General features: G+C 39.1%; 1 protein-coding gene across 2 annotated transcripts in view; it reads left to right on the plus strand.

The window, feature by feature from the left end:
• CDH2 (cadherin 2) overlaps positions 1–19,272 on the plus strand; it is a 215,623-nt gene that overhangs the window by 117,870 nt on the left and 78,481 nt on the right. Inside the window, exon 1 of one of the 2 annotated variants that reach the window (XM_004273727.4) lies at positions 16,276–17,242. The exons of the other annotated variant lie outside the window; for it this stretch is intronic. Coding sequence (XP_004273775.1) covers positions 17,164–17,242 — 79 coding nt within the window. The 5' untranslated portion in view covers positions 16,276–17,163. Of the gene's footprint in view, positions 1–16,275; positions 17,243–19,272 lie in introns of those variants that run through there. 2 annotated transcript variants of the gene reach the window in all.

Consider the following 19,272-nt stretch of genomic DNA (forward strand, 5'->3'; position numbering starts at 1 on the left):
TCTATGTTATATATATTAGAAGTTTGTATCTGCTAATCCCAAACTCCTAATTTATCCCTCCCCCACCCCCTTTCCCCTTTGGTGACCATAAATTTGTTTTCTATGTCTGTGAGTCTATTTCTGTTTTGTAAATAAGTTCATTTGTATCATATTTTAGATTCCACATATAAGTGATATCATATGATGTTTGTCTTTCTCTGGCTTACTTCACTTAGTATGATACTCTCTAGGTCCATCCATGTTGCTGCAAATGACATTATTTCCTTCTTTTTTATGACTGAGTAGTATTCCATTGTATATATGTACCACATCTTCTTTATCCAGTCATCTATCGATGGACACTTCAGTTGCTTCCATGTCTTGGCTGTTGTAAATAATACTGCTGTGAACATTGAGGTGCATGAATCTTTTTGAATTAGAGTTTTCTCCAGATATATGCCCAGGAGTGGGATTGCTGGATCATATGGTAGTTCTATTTTTAGTGTTTTAAGGAACCTCCATACTGTTCTCCATAGTGGCTGCACCAAGTTACATTCCCACCAACAGTGTAGGAGGGCTCCTTTTTCTCCACACTCTCTTCAGCATTTATTGTTTCAACGATCTATTTCTTGGTGTCCAACAAGCAGAAGCCCTTGCAGAACACCTGGCCATGCAGATATTTTCACTTTCTGTCCTTTGTCAGTTTCTGCTTTGTTCCCATGCTGGTTTCCTTTTCTTTTCTTTTGATGCATTTGCAACACTGAAGTTAGGGCACTATCTAATCACTTGAAACCACCTCTCTACAGTTTTTGGAATTTCCCTCCCTTTCCAAACAAATGAGTAAGACCCTATAGAGAAGCAAACCCTTAAGTATGATGTAAGCTTTTTATTTAAATTAACTTAAGAAAGTATGTTCTTCAGAGTTCACTTCCATAGGCTTTTTAATGACAATGAACTCTGAGAAGTTTAAATGCAATTTTTCATTCGCTGTTGTTACAGCCTAAATATAAACTAACATTCAAGTAATGATTTCTCCCCCTTTGTCTGTTTAATTACAAGTTTGATATACATATTGATACCATGTCTTCTCTTAGCCATACATCCCTTACACAAATTACTTTCCATGTGTTATAAATTGAAAATGGAAATTATGACTTATCTAATTACTTTTTCATTTCTTCATTGTGCCTTTTGGAAAAGTATTGTAGTGCTGGGAAATACAAGTAATTTTCCTTGTGAAATAGACTATGATGGGAAAACAAACTTGCTTTAAACTTCGTAGACTGGTTATTCCATGATGCCAAACAGTTATCACTGATTGTATTAGGGCTGTCATGGCATTGTGATTCTGTAAGAAAGTGTTCACATTTTTTGAGACAGATACCAATGGGATCAAGGATTTGCTTTAAAATACTTAAGCAGTGACGACAAAAGAGACAGAAGAGACACATACGGCAAAATTCTGATAATAGCCCACTCTGGATGATTGGTATGAGTTCATTGTGCATTCTCTCCTTTTGTGTATTTTACAGTTATTCCCAATTAAAATTAATGTCATGACATAATTATCATCATTACATAGTGAGTCCATAGAAAAATATATACCAGTAAGTATTTACCACATTGATTCATACAGTTTGTTTTCCTAGAGACACAGGCATTCCTAGCAGGCCTGATACAGACTGTGTGCTAGGAAATGTAGTCATAAAGAATCTTGTACCAGGGGAAGGGCAATTCTACAGTTAGTAGGAAGCATTTTTGAGTATTTCATTTGCAGCAAAGGATTAAATTATTTTTTTTATTAAAAATCTTGAGCACTAAAATCTTAATTTTTAAAAGTCAAGCATTCCTGATAGGTATTAGAATGATTCTGACATAGAATCTGTCATCTTACATGCAATTACCTCCGTTTACTTTATAGACTTCATTTCTTAGGATGAGCAGACATTTTGGGTTGCAAGCCTGATATTACTGACTGTAGAGACAATGTCATCCTATCAATTATGCAAGTGTTATTTTTAGTGCATTTGGTATCTTCGCAAGGTCATTTTTACTCCTAACATAATATCTAGTTTTCCTACATCTTAAAGTTTTGAAAGATCTTTACCCAGTGTCATGTTAGCTATCCTTTAGTTTCCACTACTATGAAATAGTCTGACCACCCTGAAATATTAGGAAATATATCTGATAAAACAGGAATTTTATGATAATTTAGTGTAATGCTTAGAAAGGCTGACTCTCTGCATCAGAATCTTTTCAAAGCTACCTCAGAATCTTTTAAAAGCTCCCATCCATAGGACAATATTCATAGTTATCTGTTTTTTAATAATATGCATAAGATTTAGAAATGGGCAAGGAAAATTGTTTGAAAGAATTGTTTTCTTTTCGGTTCTTAGTATGTATGTATAAGTAGCCCTTATCAAGCCTGAGCTAACTTAATGATCATAGATGAAAAGAAGTAAACTTAAGTACCCTCTTGAGCTAAAACTTATGTCTATCTTAGGAATTTTCTAGGTTGTACTTCTCCTTTACAAGAAGAGAGCTTTCAGTCATCCCCAGAGGCCTCTCCTTGTCAAGTGGACCATCTGGGGGTGGGAATGGGAGAGCTATTTCAGTGCCAGATGAGTCCCTACAGAGCAACAGAAATGAAAAAGACATTATATCTCCTCTGTGGAGTCAGCTTGTTCCTCCTTTAAACATTCTTAAATAGAAAAAAACTTTACTGAAATATGGTAAGTATTAAGGATGCACCTACCTGAAATCGAGAGCTGCAGCCTATTAGCTCTGTGGTCTAAGTTACTTAACCTCTGTGAGTTTTGATTCCCTTATCAGAAGGGGAATAAAGTTACATTGCGGGAATTGTTTTAAGAGTCAAATGAATAGAAAGTGACTGCTTTAGTGCCTGAGATGCTGAGGCTGAAACATCGTATTGAAGAAATGGCAGCAGCTACTTACATGAACTTGGAGGGGGTTAAAACTAAGAAGGTCCAATTTGATTGAGGCTTTTAACTATAGTCTATCAGCAGTAATGAAATCTCTATGTTTTTATTTCACCCTATACCATTATTTAACATATAGACACTATTTATGACGATACGTTAATCATATCATTATTAGTACTATTATCTTAGTGAGCTCTTGCCAAAATAATGCTGCACAACAGACCACTGCAAAACTCAGTGGCAGGCACAGCAATCATTATTCCTGCTCGTGCATTTGTGGACTGGGGAAGGCTCAGCTGCTCCAGGCTGGGCTTGGATACAAGCTGCAGACTGAGTTTCTATCTGCTCCACATTCCCTTCATCCTCCTGCGCTCCGTGGTAGCCAGATCATGTTCCTTTGCACCGTGATGGCATCCTCCAAGAAGGCAGGCCCCTCAGTGGAAGCGCATTTCAAGCACTGGCTTGTGTCACGTCTACTAACATCCCCGTGGCCAAAGCAAGACACAGATTCAAGCCCAACATCAATGGAATGGGAAAGTAATATTCTGCCCATCGCGGGGGAAGAAGCGAGTGAATATTTCCTGTCTAGTAATTCAAACGATTAAAATGATTATCATCATCTGTCATTATTATTCATTGCATTTGGTTACATTGTATTGAAAGTTTCTAAAAGCAGCGGACAGTTCTGCAGGATACGGCTGAGACGGTTTTTTGTTGTTGGTTGTTTACTTTTTGACACTGAATGTGCATGTGGCCTTGTCATGGACGTTATTCAGTGATGAGTTCGTCTAGTCCCTCAGCATCCTTCTGGTCAGTACACTATGCCCAATGAACAAACGCCTATAAAAATTGTAAGGCACATTGGTGCTTCTGTGGTATCATTAATGATCGCATCTAGCTGAGGATGTTTTCTGTTTTATCAATCTGCATTATTCCATCTAACTTGCCCTTCAGTCCTACCACAGTGTGTATTTGTACTGTTCATTTCATCTCTGTGTGAAGAGTTTCATCTCTCACTGAAGGTAGAGTTTCAGGAGCTTGTTTAGCATTGTAACAGGTGAATTGGAAATAGCTGTAAAGCAACTAGTGACTGTTGTTTTGGCACAAGTACCACGTGCCCATGGCACGTTTTTGTGCAGACATCACAGAGGGGACTTTTAAAATGCATGCTGCTGCTTTCAGACTTTTCCTTGCACCTCCACATGACCCCAAACAAATCAATCATAAGCCCTCTGGTTGAAAACTTTTCCCGTATATGATGTGACACCAGCGGAATCTTTTTAAAAAGAACTGTGTTTCCCTCTAAATGTACAATAACTAGGAGCATAACATGGGTTCAGGGAAAAAAATAGTGCGTAAAGGGGCGTCAGAGGCTGCTGGGGATTTCATGCTGGAGTGAGCAAGTGGACTGGCAAGGTTTGTCTTTCTGCTTGCATGCAGATAGTATTGTCTGTCCTTTCTTTTTCCCCATACACAAGTGGGAGGAGAGGGCTGTTTCACCTGCCATTGATGAAAATCAAACTCCCAATGTCTGATGGCAGGCTGCTCTTTCACGCTCTGCCGTTTTTGTTTCAACAGAAATTGAGTTTGTTGTTTTTGCTGGCAGTGTTTGCCTCTTCTGAAGTAGGGAGACTGCTGCATTTAGTTAGGGGTTCAGCGTTTTTTCCTTCCATTCAGATTCATGTCCCTGAGTATCGTGCTTCCGATATATTAAATAGAAACACCTCCACGTAGGCTGGGAAATAGCGTCATGAATAACACTGTAGTTTTGAAGAAAGGCCAAAAAAACTTTAACGTCAGTCTCTCATTTCCCACTTTGTATGCTTTGGGGACTGGACCCACATTACATATCAAATTCAGTTACTCTTTATAACAACTGGAATTATTTATCACCATGTGACGCATATTTTGGCAGGGTTGTTTCTGTGTATACGTTTAACATGATAAAATCTTTGACCATCATGTCAAGTGAGAAGCAGAGGTGGAGCCGAAATGTAACAGGAAATTTTATTTCAGCTCCCCTCCCCTTTTATTTTTCGGCATTCGGCATTTAAACACTAAAGGTAAAAAAAAAATACCACATTTCAAACTCACCAAAGCATTATTCTGCATATGGAAATGAGCTGGTTAGTCAATCTTTTGTGGGACTTCCCTGGTGGCACAGTGGTTAAGAATCTGCCTGCCAGTGCAGGGGACACGGGTTCAAGCCTGCCAGTGCAGGGGACACGGGTTCAATCCCTGGTCCAGGAAGATCCCACATGCCACGGAGCAACTAAGCCCATGCACCACAACTACTGAGCCTGTGTGCTGCAACTACTGAAGCCCATGCACCTAGAGCCCGTGCTCTGCAACAAGAGAAGCCACCACAGTGAGAAGCCCGTGCACCACAATGAAGAGTAGCCCCCATTCGCTGCAACTAGAGAAAGCCCACATGCAACAACGAAGACCCAATGCAGCCAAAAATAATGAAAAATAAATAGATAAATAAATAAATAAATAAAATGTTTTGTAATGAGAACTTAAATAATCAGATGAAAACTCGATTTTACCTTAACTGATAATTATGGAACTGAAGTCTAGCCTGGCTTTAGAAGGCAAGTTTTAACGTTTTATTTTTTATTTTAAAAGGATAATCATAAGTATTACAGTTCATTGGCTGAGTGCTCGGGAGGCCAATCTTACCCTCTGGTCTTAAAACATCTTGGGATGTAAAGTGAAGAGTATTTTGACATGTTTTCTTGCTCAGCAATGAATATAGAGGGTCAAGGCCTTCTATGGACAGATGTTTAACCTTTATCAGTATCTCATTCCTTCTTGGCTTCTAGCAAGCTTCTAGGTATTTAAATCTCTTAGTGCTTTTTTTACTCAGCTGCCTTTCCTACAGCTGAGAATCCACTTCTTCTGGAAGTGATGGTAATTTCGTAAATCTGGAGCGTGGCAGATCACAAGCCATAGAAGATCTGAAGGGTTAAGGAATCCCTCTAGGAATCCCACCAAATACAATCATTTGGTTTCTCACACATCCCAGTAATGCCTGCTTCTTGAAATTCATCGTCTTCCTTTCCCAACCCTCCACTAGATTTCACAAAGGTAATATCGTGTACCTGCCTTTTCGGCAGCTTGAAAAGGAGAAATTTACTTCTGCTTAATCAGTCATGGCTCCTGTCACTTTCATCCATTATTCCAGTTCAACAGAAGTGAGATCTTAAATGCAAAATTATGTCTTGCTCCCAGGGAATTAAATTGGAGAAGTCTAAACAATTTTTTTTAACTGTTTATTAAACTTAGAATGGATAGTGCTCTTAAAGTCTATTAAAATGGCCATTCATTTCCTTTAGATTTTTTGACTGAGTAGGTTGAAACTGATGGATAAATTATGTCAATTTTATTCTGGTCTGTGACAATATGTAGAAGATCTGTTATCTAGGATGCATTCTGGAAATTTGCAGAGTGTTTTTCTCAGCACCGAGTCTTATATTACAACATAATTTGATTCAGGAATGTAAGATTTTCTTCTAAATTGTTAGTTCTCTTTACTTCCCTTCCTTGAATCACCTTATGTCAAAAAATACTGATTTTTTTTTTTTTTGGTTTCTGACCACATCTTTGCATATTTTCTTAATGTTTTATTATTGCATATTTATCAACATTTTTTAAAGAAGTAATTCTCTATTTTAATCAGCTATCAAACAGTTTCCCCCAGTGCTTTTTTTTTTTTTTTTTTTTTTTGGCGGTACGCGGGCCTCTCACTGTTGTGGCCTATCCCGTTGCGGAGCACAGGCTCCGGACGCGCAGGCTCAGCGGCCATGGCTCACCGGCCCAGCCGCTCCGCGGCATGTGGGATCCTCCCGGACCAGGGCACGAACCCGTGTCCCCTGCATTGGCAGGTGGACTCTCAACCACTGCGCCACCAGGGAAGCCCTCCCCCAGTTCATTTTTATCTTCTTGTTTTCTTCTAAAACTTTCAGTACCCATTAAGGAAGTTATGCAACTTAACACTAAAGTTGCCCAAATTTCCTAATAATATAGGAGATGGTCTCAGATTACTAGACACTAGTAAGCTGTTTTCTGGTGTTGCCCAGTAATGCACCACATTGAAATTCTTTAGACCAGAAGACATTTATAAGTCTCTCAAATTGTCATTTAAGGGGCAATAGCCATCTTACAAAACTGCACGCTTGCCTCAGCCCCTTTTGGAATAACATGTCAGCTTCATCACACACGTGGTTACCTTCAATAGGGTATTCTCAATAGCTATGATGGAATGTCTTCTTAATTAGTAGAAATCATAATTATGAACAGTTATGATATTCTGTATTATTGTGGGTCCTGTGAGATGCTGAATGTCTTCAGACTCCAAAACATACTCTGAACTTTGCTTTTTATTCTTGAAATTCAAATTTTAAATTCCCTTAGCTGTCTCTTTCTGTTTGTTACCTTCATTCAGGGAGCATATAATAAGGGCCTGTTATGGGCCAGACCTGAGCTGATCATCAGTGACCCTAAAGGAAAAAGGCACAGCTCTGCCCTTTCAGTTTGGAATAATAGGTACACAAACACATTAAATACAAGTGTGGGTGCTATGATGGAGGTATTTAAGGTTACATTTGCAACTGGTTACAGTTGGAGCACAAATGTGTGGGAGGGCTATATCTGCCGAGGCTTCATAAAGGAAATGACCTTCGAAAGATGCATAGCCACTTGCCAGGGTGCTGAAGGAAGGACGTTCCACTCAGATGGACCAGCAGGAACAGGCTGCTGTGGTCCAGAAACTGTAAGCAAGTAGGTGTGATTGGAGCAGAGTTCACTAACAAGGCGTGATGAGAGAATGAGAGAATTAACTCCAGGCCATGGCCACATTGTCAAGGACATGTGTAACAGTCCAAAGAGTACATCTTTATTGTCTAATCAATGGAGAGCTATTAATAGACTTAAACTTGATCTGCTTTGAGTTTTAGAAAGACATCTTCATTAGCTGTTGGGAGGGTAAATTTGGTGAGCTCTGCAAAGGCCAAGCATATCAGATAGGAAGCTATTGTTGGAAGCCTGGTGAGAGGCATAGAAGATCTTTGTACCCGGAGAAGGGGAGAGGACGGATTTGAGAGATGTTAAGGGGGTAAATTTTACAGGGTGGGGTTCGAGTGGGATGAAGAAAGAGTTTTAAGATGATTAGACTTGTGGCTAGGTGACTGATGGTTGATGGTATCCTTCATTCTTCAAAGTAAGGGATGTACGAGAACCCAGATTGAAAGGAATGAAGATGTTAATTTTTCTTTTGGATAGATTGAATTTGAAATTTGAGGTCTGTCTACATGGAAAGGTCATAGAGACCCTTAAATCTGTGGCTCTGAATCTCAAGAAAGGGCTTGAGGTTAAAGATATACATTTAAGTCATAATGAAATAAAATGGCTGTCATTTATGGAAAACATTCTATATGCTAGACCCTGTGCTACTTATTTATATATATATTCTTTTTCATCTTTAGTATAACTCTAGGAGCAAGATATGATTATCCTCACTTTATTAAAGGGTAACTATGTTTTAGAGAGGTGAGAAAACTTGTGCGAACTTCCACATCTAATAATTAGCAGGTCCAGCATTGAAGCCAAACATATATCATTAAAACTATGTTCACTGCCCAAGTGCCACAACTACTGAAGCCCGCATGCTGCAACTACTGAAGCCCGCGCACCTAGAGCCCGTGCTGTGCAACAAGAGAAGCCACCCAATGAGAAGCCCGCGCACCGCAACGAAGAGTAGCCCCCGCTCGCAGCAACCACAGAAAAGCCCGCACACAGCAACAAAGACCCAAGGCAGCCAAAAATAAACATAAATTTATTTTTTTAAGAATTATGTTCACTGTCTTTTCCATTATTTTGTTTTAGGAAGAATTGGAAGCAAGGGATGGAAGTGGTAACAGGCTATGTGTGCACTTGGACCTGGATTTGAAAGCTTATTGGAGAGCCATCCAGAGAATATCAGAATGTTGGCAGATTTGATTTTATCTTATTGGCAGTTGGGAACAGTGAAAGTCTTTAGCAGGGTAATTAGAAAAAAGGAAATGAATTCAAATAAGGATACAAAACGAACCAGTGAAAAGGGATATATTGGGTTGGCCAAAAAGTTCGTCTGGGTTTTTTCTGTAAGACGTTATGGGAAAACCCGAACGAACTTTGTGTCCAACCTGATAACCTTATAATATTAATGTTCTTTTGGTTACAAATAACAGAAACCAACTTAAGCAAAAAGGATTGTTTATTGGAAGAATCCCAAGAAAGTCTCCCAGAAACGAAGTAAGAGGTTAACAGCCAAGAAGTGGAGCAGTTTGTGGAATTTCCCCTCCAGGGTTCAGCCGAAAATTAACATGCTATCTGCAGGGCCCTGGCTTTCTGTATCTCTGTTCAAAATTTCAAGAAGCTGAAAAAGAGATGCGCAGTCTAGCTGGGGGTGGTTCCTCAGCGCTGCTCTTGTCTCTTGAGATCATTCACTTGGAAACCTGGCCTCTCCAGCTCCTTTCCGTCTCTTGTCCAACTTTTGATCTTAGGGAAATCATTTCTTCTATCTTTATTTGTTAACTTGAAATGAAAATGACATTTTTCGAAGGTGTGGGCCATAAGAATAATGCTAGTGGGATATTTATTTCATAAGGAAAAGTCATAAAGTTAGAAGTGAAATGAAATGTAATGAAAACTCACTGCCACTAAAGAACTTATTCAAGTGCCCTTAAAAATCACAGATCTCTAGGAACTTCTCCAAATCAAACCTGTTTTTCAGATATCCACATTTTATCTCCACAGTAGGAAGGAGGTCGCTCCTTTCACTCCCGTGCCAGGTCATGATTTCTGCTAGAAGTCACTAGTTCTAGTTACTCTGTGTTTTTTATTCTTCTTCTTTAGTGGAAAATGATGAAATTCCTTCATTTTGTAGACTTCAAGCAGAAATAAGGCTAAAAGTGTATTTTTAAAACCTTATTTTCCTTTAATGACTTATCCGTGTAAACATGGCCTTCATTCACTTAAAAACTTGTGTGGTGGGAGTGGGGGATGTTTTGTTCACTGCTGTATTCCTAAGGCTCATAACAGTGCCTTGCACATAGTAGGTGTTCAATAAATAATTGTTACTCAGCGGTAAAAAAAAAGGATGAAATAATGCCATTTGCAGCAACATGGATGGACCTAGCAATTATCATACTAGGTAAAGTAAGCCGGACAGAGAAAGACACATATCATATGATACCACTTATATGTGGAATCTAAAAAACAATGATCCAAATGAACTTATATACAAAACAGAAGTAGACCCAGAGACACAGAAAACAAACTTAGGGTTACCAAAGGGGAGAGGGATAAACTAGGAGTTTGGGATTAACATATACACACTACTCTATATAATATAGATAACCAACGAGGACCTACTGTATAGCACAGGGAACTCCACTCAATATTTTGTAATAACCCATAAGGGAAAAGAATCTGAAAAGGCATATATATATATATATATATATATATATGACAATCACTTTGCTGTACACCTGAAACTAACACAACATTGTAAGTCAACTATACCTCAATGAAAAATAAGTAATTGTTAAATGAATGAGTGATTTTATGACATGTTAAAGTGAGGTGATTTGTCTACTTATTTTCAACATGAAGAATACAACAGAATTTATCAAAGTTTAAGCTGTGTATATGCTTTGGGTGTGTTATGTCAGGCCATCAATGGAGATGCACCAACTATAATACCATTTTATAAAGAGTGGATTTTAGTGTCAAACAGATCACCTTAGATGTCATCTGAGGCAGGTTAATCATGGAATTACCAAAGAACCTCTAACTTAGAGTATACTTAAAGTAAAATAATAAAGCACTATTTCAGTAATTCCAATGCTATATTATGTCTATTATAAAAACAGAAAATCTTGTCTGTGAATCAACAGAAAAATAAATCAATTGGTCTAAATACAATGTTCAGAATTTTGTTTCCTTTATACATACAGTCAAAACAATTTAACAACAAAATGTATTAGTAAAATATAAAAGCACATATATTGTGAATAAAAAAAGTGCTTATTAACAATTTGGTGTTTCAAATATTACCAGCTACAGGGCTTCCCTGGTGGCGCAGTGGTTGAGAGTCCGCCTGCCGATGCAGGGGACACGGGTTCGTGCCCCGGTCCGGGAAGATCCCACATGCCGCAGAGCGGCTGGGCCCGTGAGCCATGGCCGCTGAGCCTGCGCATCCGGAGCTCCGCAACGGAAGAGGCCACAACAGTGGGAGGCCCGCGTACAGCAAAAAAACCCCAAAAAAACCAAAAAAAACCAAATATACCAGCTACAGCTTTCATATTTCCTGTTTTTATGATGATGATTGCCCTCCTAGTATACAGCTGTTTCTCAGTTGTAACTACAAAGGGTGTAACAAAACCTAAGAACAACTATTTAAAGAGAAAATCGTTTCTTGGTATTAATTCATTTGTTTCATCAATAAATTATATTTTTAAAAGTTTTCATCTATAAGATGTATAAAGTCTGAGGATTTAATGTGTAACATGGTGACTATAACACTATTGTATATTTGAGTTTTACTAAAACAATAGAACTTAAAGGTCCTCACCAAAAAATAAATATAAATATATATACACACATATAAAATATGTGAGGTGATAGATGTGTTAATTAACTAGATGAGAGGAATCTTCACAATGTACACGTATATCAAATCATCACAATGTATGCTTTAAATATCTTACAGTTTTATTCATCAGTTATACCTCAATAAGGCCAATGAATGAAAAAATTGTATTTAAGTGAAATCAGGGTTACATACTTAAGGTAATTGGAAACATTTTGATAAAATGGTATACCTTTGTGTATTCATTTTTAGAAAATAAACATACATTTTCATTTCATCCATTCTTATGGTTATTGGGAACTTTATAATTTGCTTATGAATTACAAGGAAATATGTAAAGTGTAGGATTGTTAAAAAGTGCCAGATGGACAGCACTTAGCACACAAGCTCTCTATCAGTTCAGGAACAGGTATAAAAGTGATGCGGAGGCAGGTCCTTTTTTCTGCAATGCTTCTTAATTCTGCTGAGAATGATTCATCTCTAAGAAGGAAAGGAAAGAGGTGGATTGATCTCTAGGCTAATTCTATTCCTAATCTCTTTGAGCCTGCTAACAGTGTTGCTTGCACTACTGTGGCATTTTTTCCTGTTGTCATGGACACTTATCCATTGAAAACACACAGATGCCTGCTGACTGTCCATTTTTTTCACTTTGCCTGGTGAGTCTTGGGTCTGATTCAGGCTTTGATTAAAGCAAGAAGTACTCAGTAGAAATCCATTCTTCTTATTTCATGTAAAACTCGATGTGTGATTCCAGTGAGAAATTAAATGAATTGTGATTTTTTTTTTTAAGAAAAGTCAAAAAGATTTATGAAGCCCAGGTGCCTGTGGATACCTTATTTTAACAGATTTTCACAGCAGGAAACCACTTTTACGAACATGCCAATTAAGAGAGATTGTTTCACGAATGTATCAAACGATAGGATTTCATTAGTCTATAAATGTGTAATCTAGTGTGGTTTCTAAGGGAAAGATAGTTTTATTCATAAATATATTGATTCATGGCAAGGCTTATGTTTTTACTCTCCACTTGTGCTTACTATGGACTCCTCTCCCCAAACTGAAAGGCAGTGAGGTATTTTTGAAAAAGCATACCAGGCTTTGGAATCACACAGCCATGTTCAAATACTAGTTCCACCACCGTGTGACCTTGGACCTGGTATTTTATCTCCCTGTAACTTGTTTTCTTTCTTCTTTTTCTTTTCATCTCTAAAATAGCATCTACCTTTTAGAGTTGTTTTTAGGATTAAATAAGATCGTGTATGTAGTGTGTCTGGCATAATCACTGAATCAATGGACCAAAGATCTTTCAATATGAGAATGATGAGCTAGAATCCTTGGTCTTTGTTTTTCTTTCACTATCCTGTGAGTCTCTGGAGGCCAGGACTGGAGTTCCCCATCTTGGTGTTCTGTGTTTAATACTGCCGCACTTAGTAGGGTATTCACTGTAGTGAGGGTTTGCAGAATGCCACTTCAAAGCTCAGCTGGACTGTGTCAGTTCAACTTCTCCTTTATACTGTTTCCTCTGCTTTCTGCATCTGATGTCTTTCAAGCAGTTATCAATTTTGCAACCTATGGATGACCTTGTTTCTGACACTTCTGTTAACAGGAGGGAAAACTAAGAAATTTTGTGTTGAGTGCAGATCTTAGGAACGTAGTGTTTACCAGGGCACTGACCTAAGAGAATTACCATGCTCTGTTCCTCACGGAATTTTAGCTACTGGGAAATGAGTTCATTATTTTGCCATTGGCGTCACATTTTTGGAGGACTGCCTTAGCAGAAATCATAATTTACCCTCTGCTCATATGAAGGCAGTTTTGTAGCTCTTCAAGCGCTATATAGCTGTAGGATAGTGGTCCTATTATTATCTTAATCAGACAGTACAGCTGATATAATTCCCTTTGCTAAAGAGCAATGTCTTAGCTGTAAAGCAGAGCAGTGGAAAGGGCCACAGCATGACACACAGTTGCTTGGACACTTAACTCCAAGGCCCTGGGCACAAGTGCTTAGTCAACGTTCAATAAGCATCACGGGCTCCAACTAAGAAGATAGATGTTTGTTCTTTGGTGACACCATCGTAAGGTATTATCATAATAAAAACTATTTGCAACTTTTATTTGTGCTCAATTAGTCAAAAAAGGCTTTGCTTCTATTTTGGGCATTGCTGGTCAGTCATGACAATAGTAAAGCCTGCGTCATCATCAGAATATAGTTTAAAAGACATTGACTCATTGTTGGTTGCCTAATACTCTCCTTTTCTTGCACCATGAATGTTGACTTACTTTAACTTCGTTTCCTTTGTGTTTGCGGTGTCACTGTAGAATACCAAGATCTGTTTTATAGTCACACAAGACTAAATTTGGGGGAATTGCTTATCCCTACGACTAGTAGAATTGGAGGGAAATTATCCTTACAAATCAGTCGTGAGAAGAACCTCGATTTGACCAAAAAAACACATGATACAGACTGTGAAATCCTGACTTGGCACTGATAGAGCAGAAAATAGGTCATTTAACAAGCCATCAGCTAAATGTGAGCTAGAAACCTACCATTATTTGTAGTTCATTTGGTCCCGAATAATGGCAGTTTGCTCTCTTTGACAGTCATGGGACCTCCGGCAGGTTGCTTCATCTCCCTGAGCTTTAATGAATTCATTGTAAAATGGAAATATGAGTTGCTGCCTACTCAGGCTGGAGTGAGTCGTCAGGTACCATTAGGGTCACATCTGGGAATCACTGAAATGTCAGCGCCAGTCTCCGCCAGTCTCCCCCATCCAAGAGCAGATTGGAAGGAACACTAGAAGAATGCAGCCAAGTGAAGGGGACCACTGTGCCCATGTGCCCTGACCTCAAACACCTGCCATCCCATGCATCGTATGTTCCTGCCCTCCCCTGAGCCTCAGAATCCTCAGATGTCAGAACTGGATTCATGCAGTATAGGTTGTGGCCTCACCAGAGATAACTTCCAGTGACTGTGGAAAGGAGAGAAATGAAGGGGTTCTTTGTGACATGAGACCCAAGCCATAAATCTGGTAGAGCATTAAGCAAGGGACCAAGAACTTAAAGAATGACTCTTAGAGGCCGCTGCCACCCTGTGTACCACACCAGAGATGGGGCATGCATGGCTCAATGATCATTAATCCTTCCAAAGATTTTTAGGCTCGGAAGAAGTTGCCAAGCCTGCCTAAGAGATACAAAAGCTGAAAACTAGTTTACATTCAGTAGGTACTCAAGTGTTGTTTGCAATAATTCGCACCAGCGTTGGAGCTCTTAAGAATTTAATTTTGTGAGTTTTATGTTTGAAAAAGGTAGTAGCAAGTTAGAATACGGCGCAGAGGAAAAAAACCCAAATTACCAAAGGTTCAGGAGTAAAGAAGGGAATAGATTTTATAAGGAGGAAAAAAAAGACAAAAGCTTGACTCAGTAAGTTTTTATCTTTTTGAAGAGATGTCTGCGGATGAGATGGCTATCAGGTGTTTTCTGTCAATTAGACGACTAAACAAGATCACCTCAGCAGGAAAATTTTAGATTAGACATGACTCTCCCTGAAAGATCTCACCCCATCCCTGTGGCTTCGGCTGAGCGCACGATTTGTGTGTCTGTCTCTCTAATCAAACTAAGAGCTCCTTCAGATAAGGTCTGTATGGTAATTTATGAATTCCTTCTACCTAGCCCCATGTCAGGCATTCAGAAGATGCACGATTCGTATATTTTTATTTTATTATTTTATTTTTATTTTATTTATTTATTTATTTATTTTTGCGGTACGTGGGCCTCTCTCACTGTTTGGCCTCTCCCATTGCGGGGTACAGGCTCCGGACGCGCAGGCTCAGCGGCCATGGCTCACGGGCCCAGCCGCTCCGCGGCATGTGGGATCTTCCCGGACCGGGGCACAAACCCGTGTCCCCTGCAAAGGCAGGCGGACTCTCAACCACTGCGCCACCAGGGAAGCCCCGTATATTCTTTTTAATGCTAAATTAAATCAGCAGTTCTGGAAAGGAGTCTTTCCTAAAACTATTTCCTCCCTCAAATTCAGCCCATTTCCACTCCTCTTTTTAAACAGTCAGCTAGACGCAAAACATTGGAATCCTTTTCGACTCCTTACGTTTCCTTCCTAGCCGTTTCTCCTCCTCACATCTAATTAGTCTTCTGTTCCTATGGATTTTTTCACCACTTCTTTGAATCTGTATTTCTTCTTTGGGATTCCTGTTGCCATCACTGGCTCGGGTCCCTAGTTCATGCTCAAACACTGATCTCTTCAGTAAAATGTCTTTGGCTTTTCACTCTAATCCCAGCCTGCGTGTTTAAGTTAGGTCATTTGTCCCAAAACACTACTTGCGCTTTCCCCGCCCCAAAATCTTCAGCATCTGTCTCCCAAATTTTTACAAGCGCTCTACAGTTTGTCTATACTAAATCTGTAGGCGCATCTTCCACTCTATCCCTACATTAACTTGATATTTCAAGCAATGGTTAGCTTTTGCCTTTTCTTGGGCATGTTGTAAGTCTTCTTTCCTCAGCTCTGGGTTATTCCAGTTACCTACCAGAATTCCCTTTTCTTCCTAGTATCATCTTCCCAAATCCTCCAAGGTTCACAATTGCCCCAAAATACTTCTGTAGACTTCCTCACTGATTCCCACAGTACTCTCATGCTATACTCAACTATTTAGCATATGGTATGAACTGGAAAGTTAATTGTTGAAAGGGGGATGTTTCAGAACAAGGCAACGTCTGACTAGCCATTGTTAAAAGTAGTTCTGCCTTCACGCGAGAACCCTATCTGAAAACCTTATAAAGTTTTTTGGAACGTTTAACATCTGTAGCAATCTGAGAGAAAAAGCGCTCAAGAATCTTGTGTCTACCCATTAGCGACATTATTTGTAGGCATGTTTTACACTTTGAGCACCTTTTAGGTGCATTTAGAGCATAGAGTGCCTTTCTCTAATTACGAAATTTTGTATTTTAACAAGTATTCTCCGACACACTCATTTTGACATTTAATCTTGGATTCATACCCAATTCTGGGTACAAAACCAACGAGTCCTTACCAGCCTTAATGATCTTAGAAGCACTTTGAGCGCTGCTGGGTACTCAAAGCACGTTCATTATTGACCTCTCATCCAAGTTGCTTCTTTGGAGAAAGCTACGAGAGCTACAGATATTTATTACTTAACGCATTGCTAAATAACAGGTGACGGAGAGTGACTAGCTGACAAAACTAGGTAGAACACTCATCTTAAGAGAACCCAAAGGGGGAGATTTGTCCAAAGAGAAAAGCTGTTTCCCCCGACCCCTACCCCCACCCCCAAGAATTTATTCTGTTGTATTTTGTTTTGCAAACAGACAAAAGGACCGGCAGAGCTCAGGAGGGTTTTGTGTTGCACCGAGGTTGGGGGCAAGAATTTGAAAGGGATCAGTGAATCAGATGTAATGTGGACCCTGTTAAGCCACCCAATCTCTCTTTTTTGCTGACGGTCAGTATTCCAGTTATAAAAAGCTGCAGAGGCATTTCCGCCCACTCGAAAGAACTTTATCCCTGTTTTTATTCTGACATACCTATTATGACTTTGTTCACTAAGCAGAAGGAATTATGGGAAATGGAAATTCAATGGCATGTTTTTATTAAAGGGCTATGTGTGTATCTTCATGGAGAAATTAAAGAACCAAGCAGAATCCTACATTTTCCTTTCAGGTAACAGAAATTGCCTTATTCATTCTCACTAACAGTGATTTGGTTGAACCAGAAAACAAAGTAGCATAAAATGAGAAGGCTTATATACAAAGCATATTTTATATTTTAAAAAAAAGAAGTCAGTGATGCTATGAATTTCTGTGATTCTAAAAATCAAATTAAAACATAATCACAGGGACTTCCTTGGTGATGCAGTGGGTAAGAATCCACTTGCCAATGCACAGGACACGGGTTCGAGCCCTGGTCCAGGAAGATCCCACATGCCGGGGAGCAGCTAAGCCCATGAGCCACAACTGCTGAGCCCGTGAGCCACAACTACTGAAGCCCGTGCACCTAGAGCCCGTGCTCTGCAACAAGAGAAGCCACCGCAATGAGAAGCCCGTGCACCGCAACGAAGAGTAGCCCCCGCTCGCCGCAACTAGAGAAAACCTAAGAGCAGCAACGAAGACCCAACGCAGCCAAAAAAAAAAAACATAATCACAAAAAAACTGTGCACATGTATTCTGTGGGGCAGGGGTGGTGGTTTAAGGAGGGAATGCTTAAAAGCCGTATTTCTCCTTTGCCTTCCTTAGTGCTGTAAGTATAGAGAATTGCACATCTTCAAATCCAGCTGCTGATACTTGGCAACAGACTCTGTTCGTCCCTTTCTGTATGTAGTAGACATTTTCCTGCAAACTGCAAATAAATGAAAGGTTTACAAGCCACACGTTTTTGTGGCAAGCTTTATCCCTTTTACGATACTCTATTTAAACATGTTTTTAATGTCACCTTCAGCTTTTTGATTTCGTGGCCTAATTTCCCTAATCCCCACTATGTAGATCTTCATCTTAAATCACATAATTTGCTAGAGAAATATTTAGATGAGACTGTGACTTCCTTGATGGTAGAACACTTGCCATGTTTACGTTTAGATTTCAGCTCCTTCCTTACAGGAGGACGGACACGTTCAGACATGGGAAAAGGAGTAAGAAGATAGAATATTAGGCAGCTATGAAAAGGAATCTTATAAATAGAAAAACATTATTCATGTCCCTTTACATTTTAGTTCAGATGTCTATATTTTTACAAATCTAATTTATTTGAAGCGGGATTAACCTGTATTTAGTTGCCTAAGTGTGCTTAAGATTAAGAATGTGTCGCATACTTCTCTTACTTAAGATATACTTTGAGTTTAGTAGATCTTCCTGAAAATAAAGTCAAATTTAAAAGCCCATGGCTACGAGTCCTCTTTAAATAAGAGATCTCTGTTAACCTAAAGTAACTCTGCAAGTCTGAGAAATGAAGGTTAACCTCATTAATTTTGTAAAAATTTGCCAGACATCAAGGGATTTGAAACCGCCTAGAAAAATAATCAGATATTCAACAAAATTTCTTGTTTTAAAGGCTAAACTGTAATCCATGAAAGAATTATCCAAAGGTGGTATATGCATATAAAACAGGCGGTTTAAAGAAATTGACTTTGAACCTGAAAAAAAAAGAATGCTACTCATTAGAAACCAAAACTTGGCAGCAGAATGTTTCTGTATGGCCATTATGATGAGAACTGAATAAAGAATGTCTCCTTTGTAACAAACACTGAGTTTATTTTATTGGAAACTTTTAAAAGAAAATACGTCGTGTAAAAGCTAGAGGAGTACCTATTTCACTTCATCTTGAAATAGTCACATTGGTTTTCTTGCCGTATAATCTCCCAAGGAACTTTGTAGGTCCTCAATTTATCTTTCCTGAGGCGCATTTATGCTATCAAAATTGCAAACTTAGGAGAAATCATGGATCGCATCTTTAGTTGTCTCAAATGCATATTTTTATCTTCGAGTTTTTATTTCCAGAGAAATATTTCTAAAGAACTGTTCTAAAGAAATGTCTTCTAAAGAAGTTCAGGCTTTACCTCTTCTCATTGACATTCATTATTATTATTTTTTTTTTTCTTCTTTTTGCGGTACACAGGCCTCTCACTGCTGTGGCCTCTCCCGCTGCGGAGCACAGGCTCCAGACGCGCAGGCTCAGTAGCCATGGCTCACGGGCCCAGC

The sequence above is a fragment of the Orcinus orca genome, chromosome 15 (assembly GCF_937001465.1).
Source record: "Orcinus orca chromosome 15, mOrcOrc1.1, whole genome shotgun sequence".
NCBI classification, from domain to species: Eukaryota; Metazoa; Chordata; class Mammalia; order Artiodactyla; family Delphinidae; genus Orcinus; species Orcinus orca.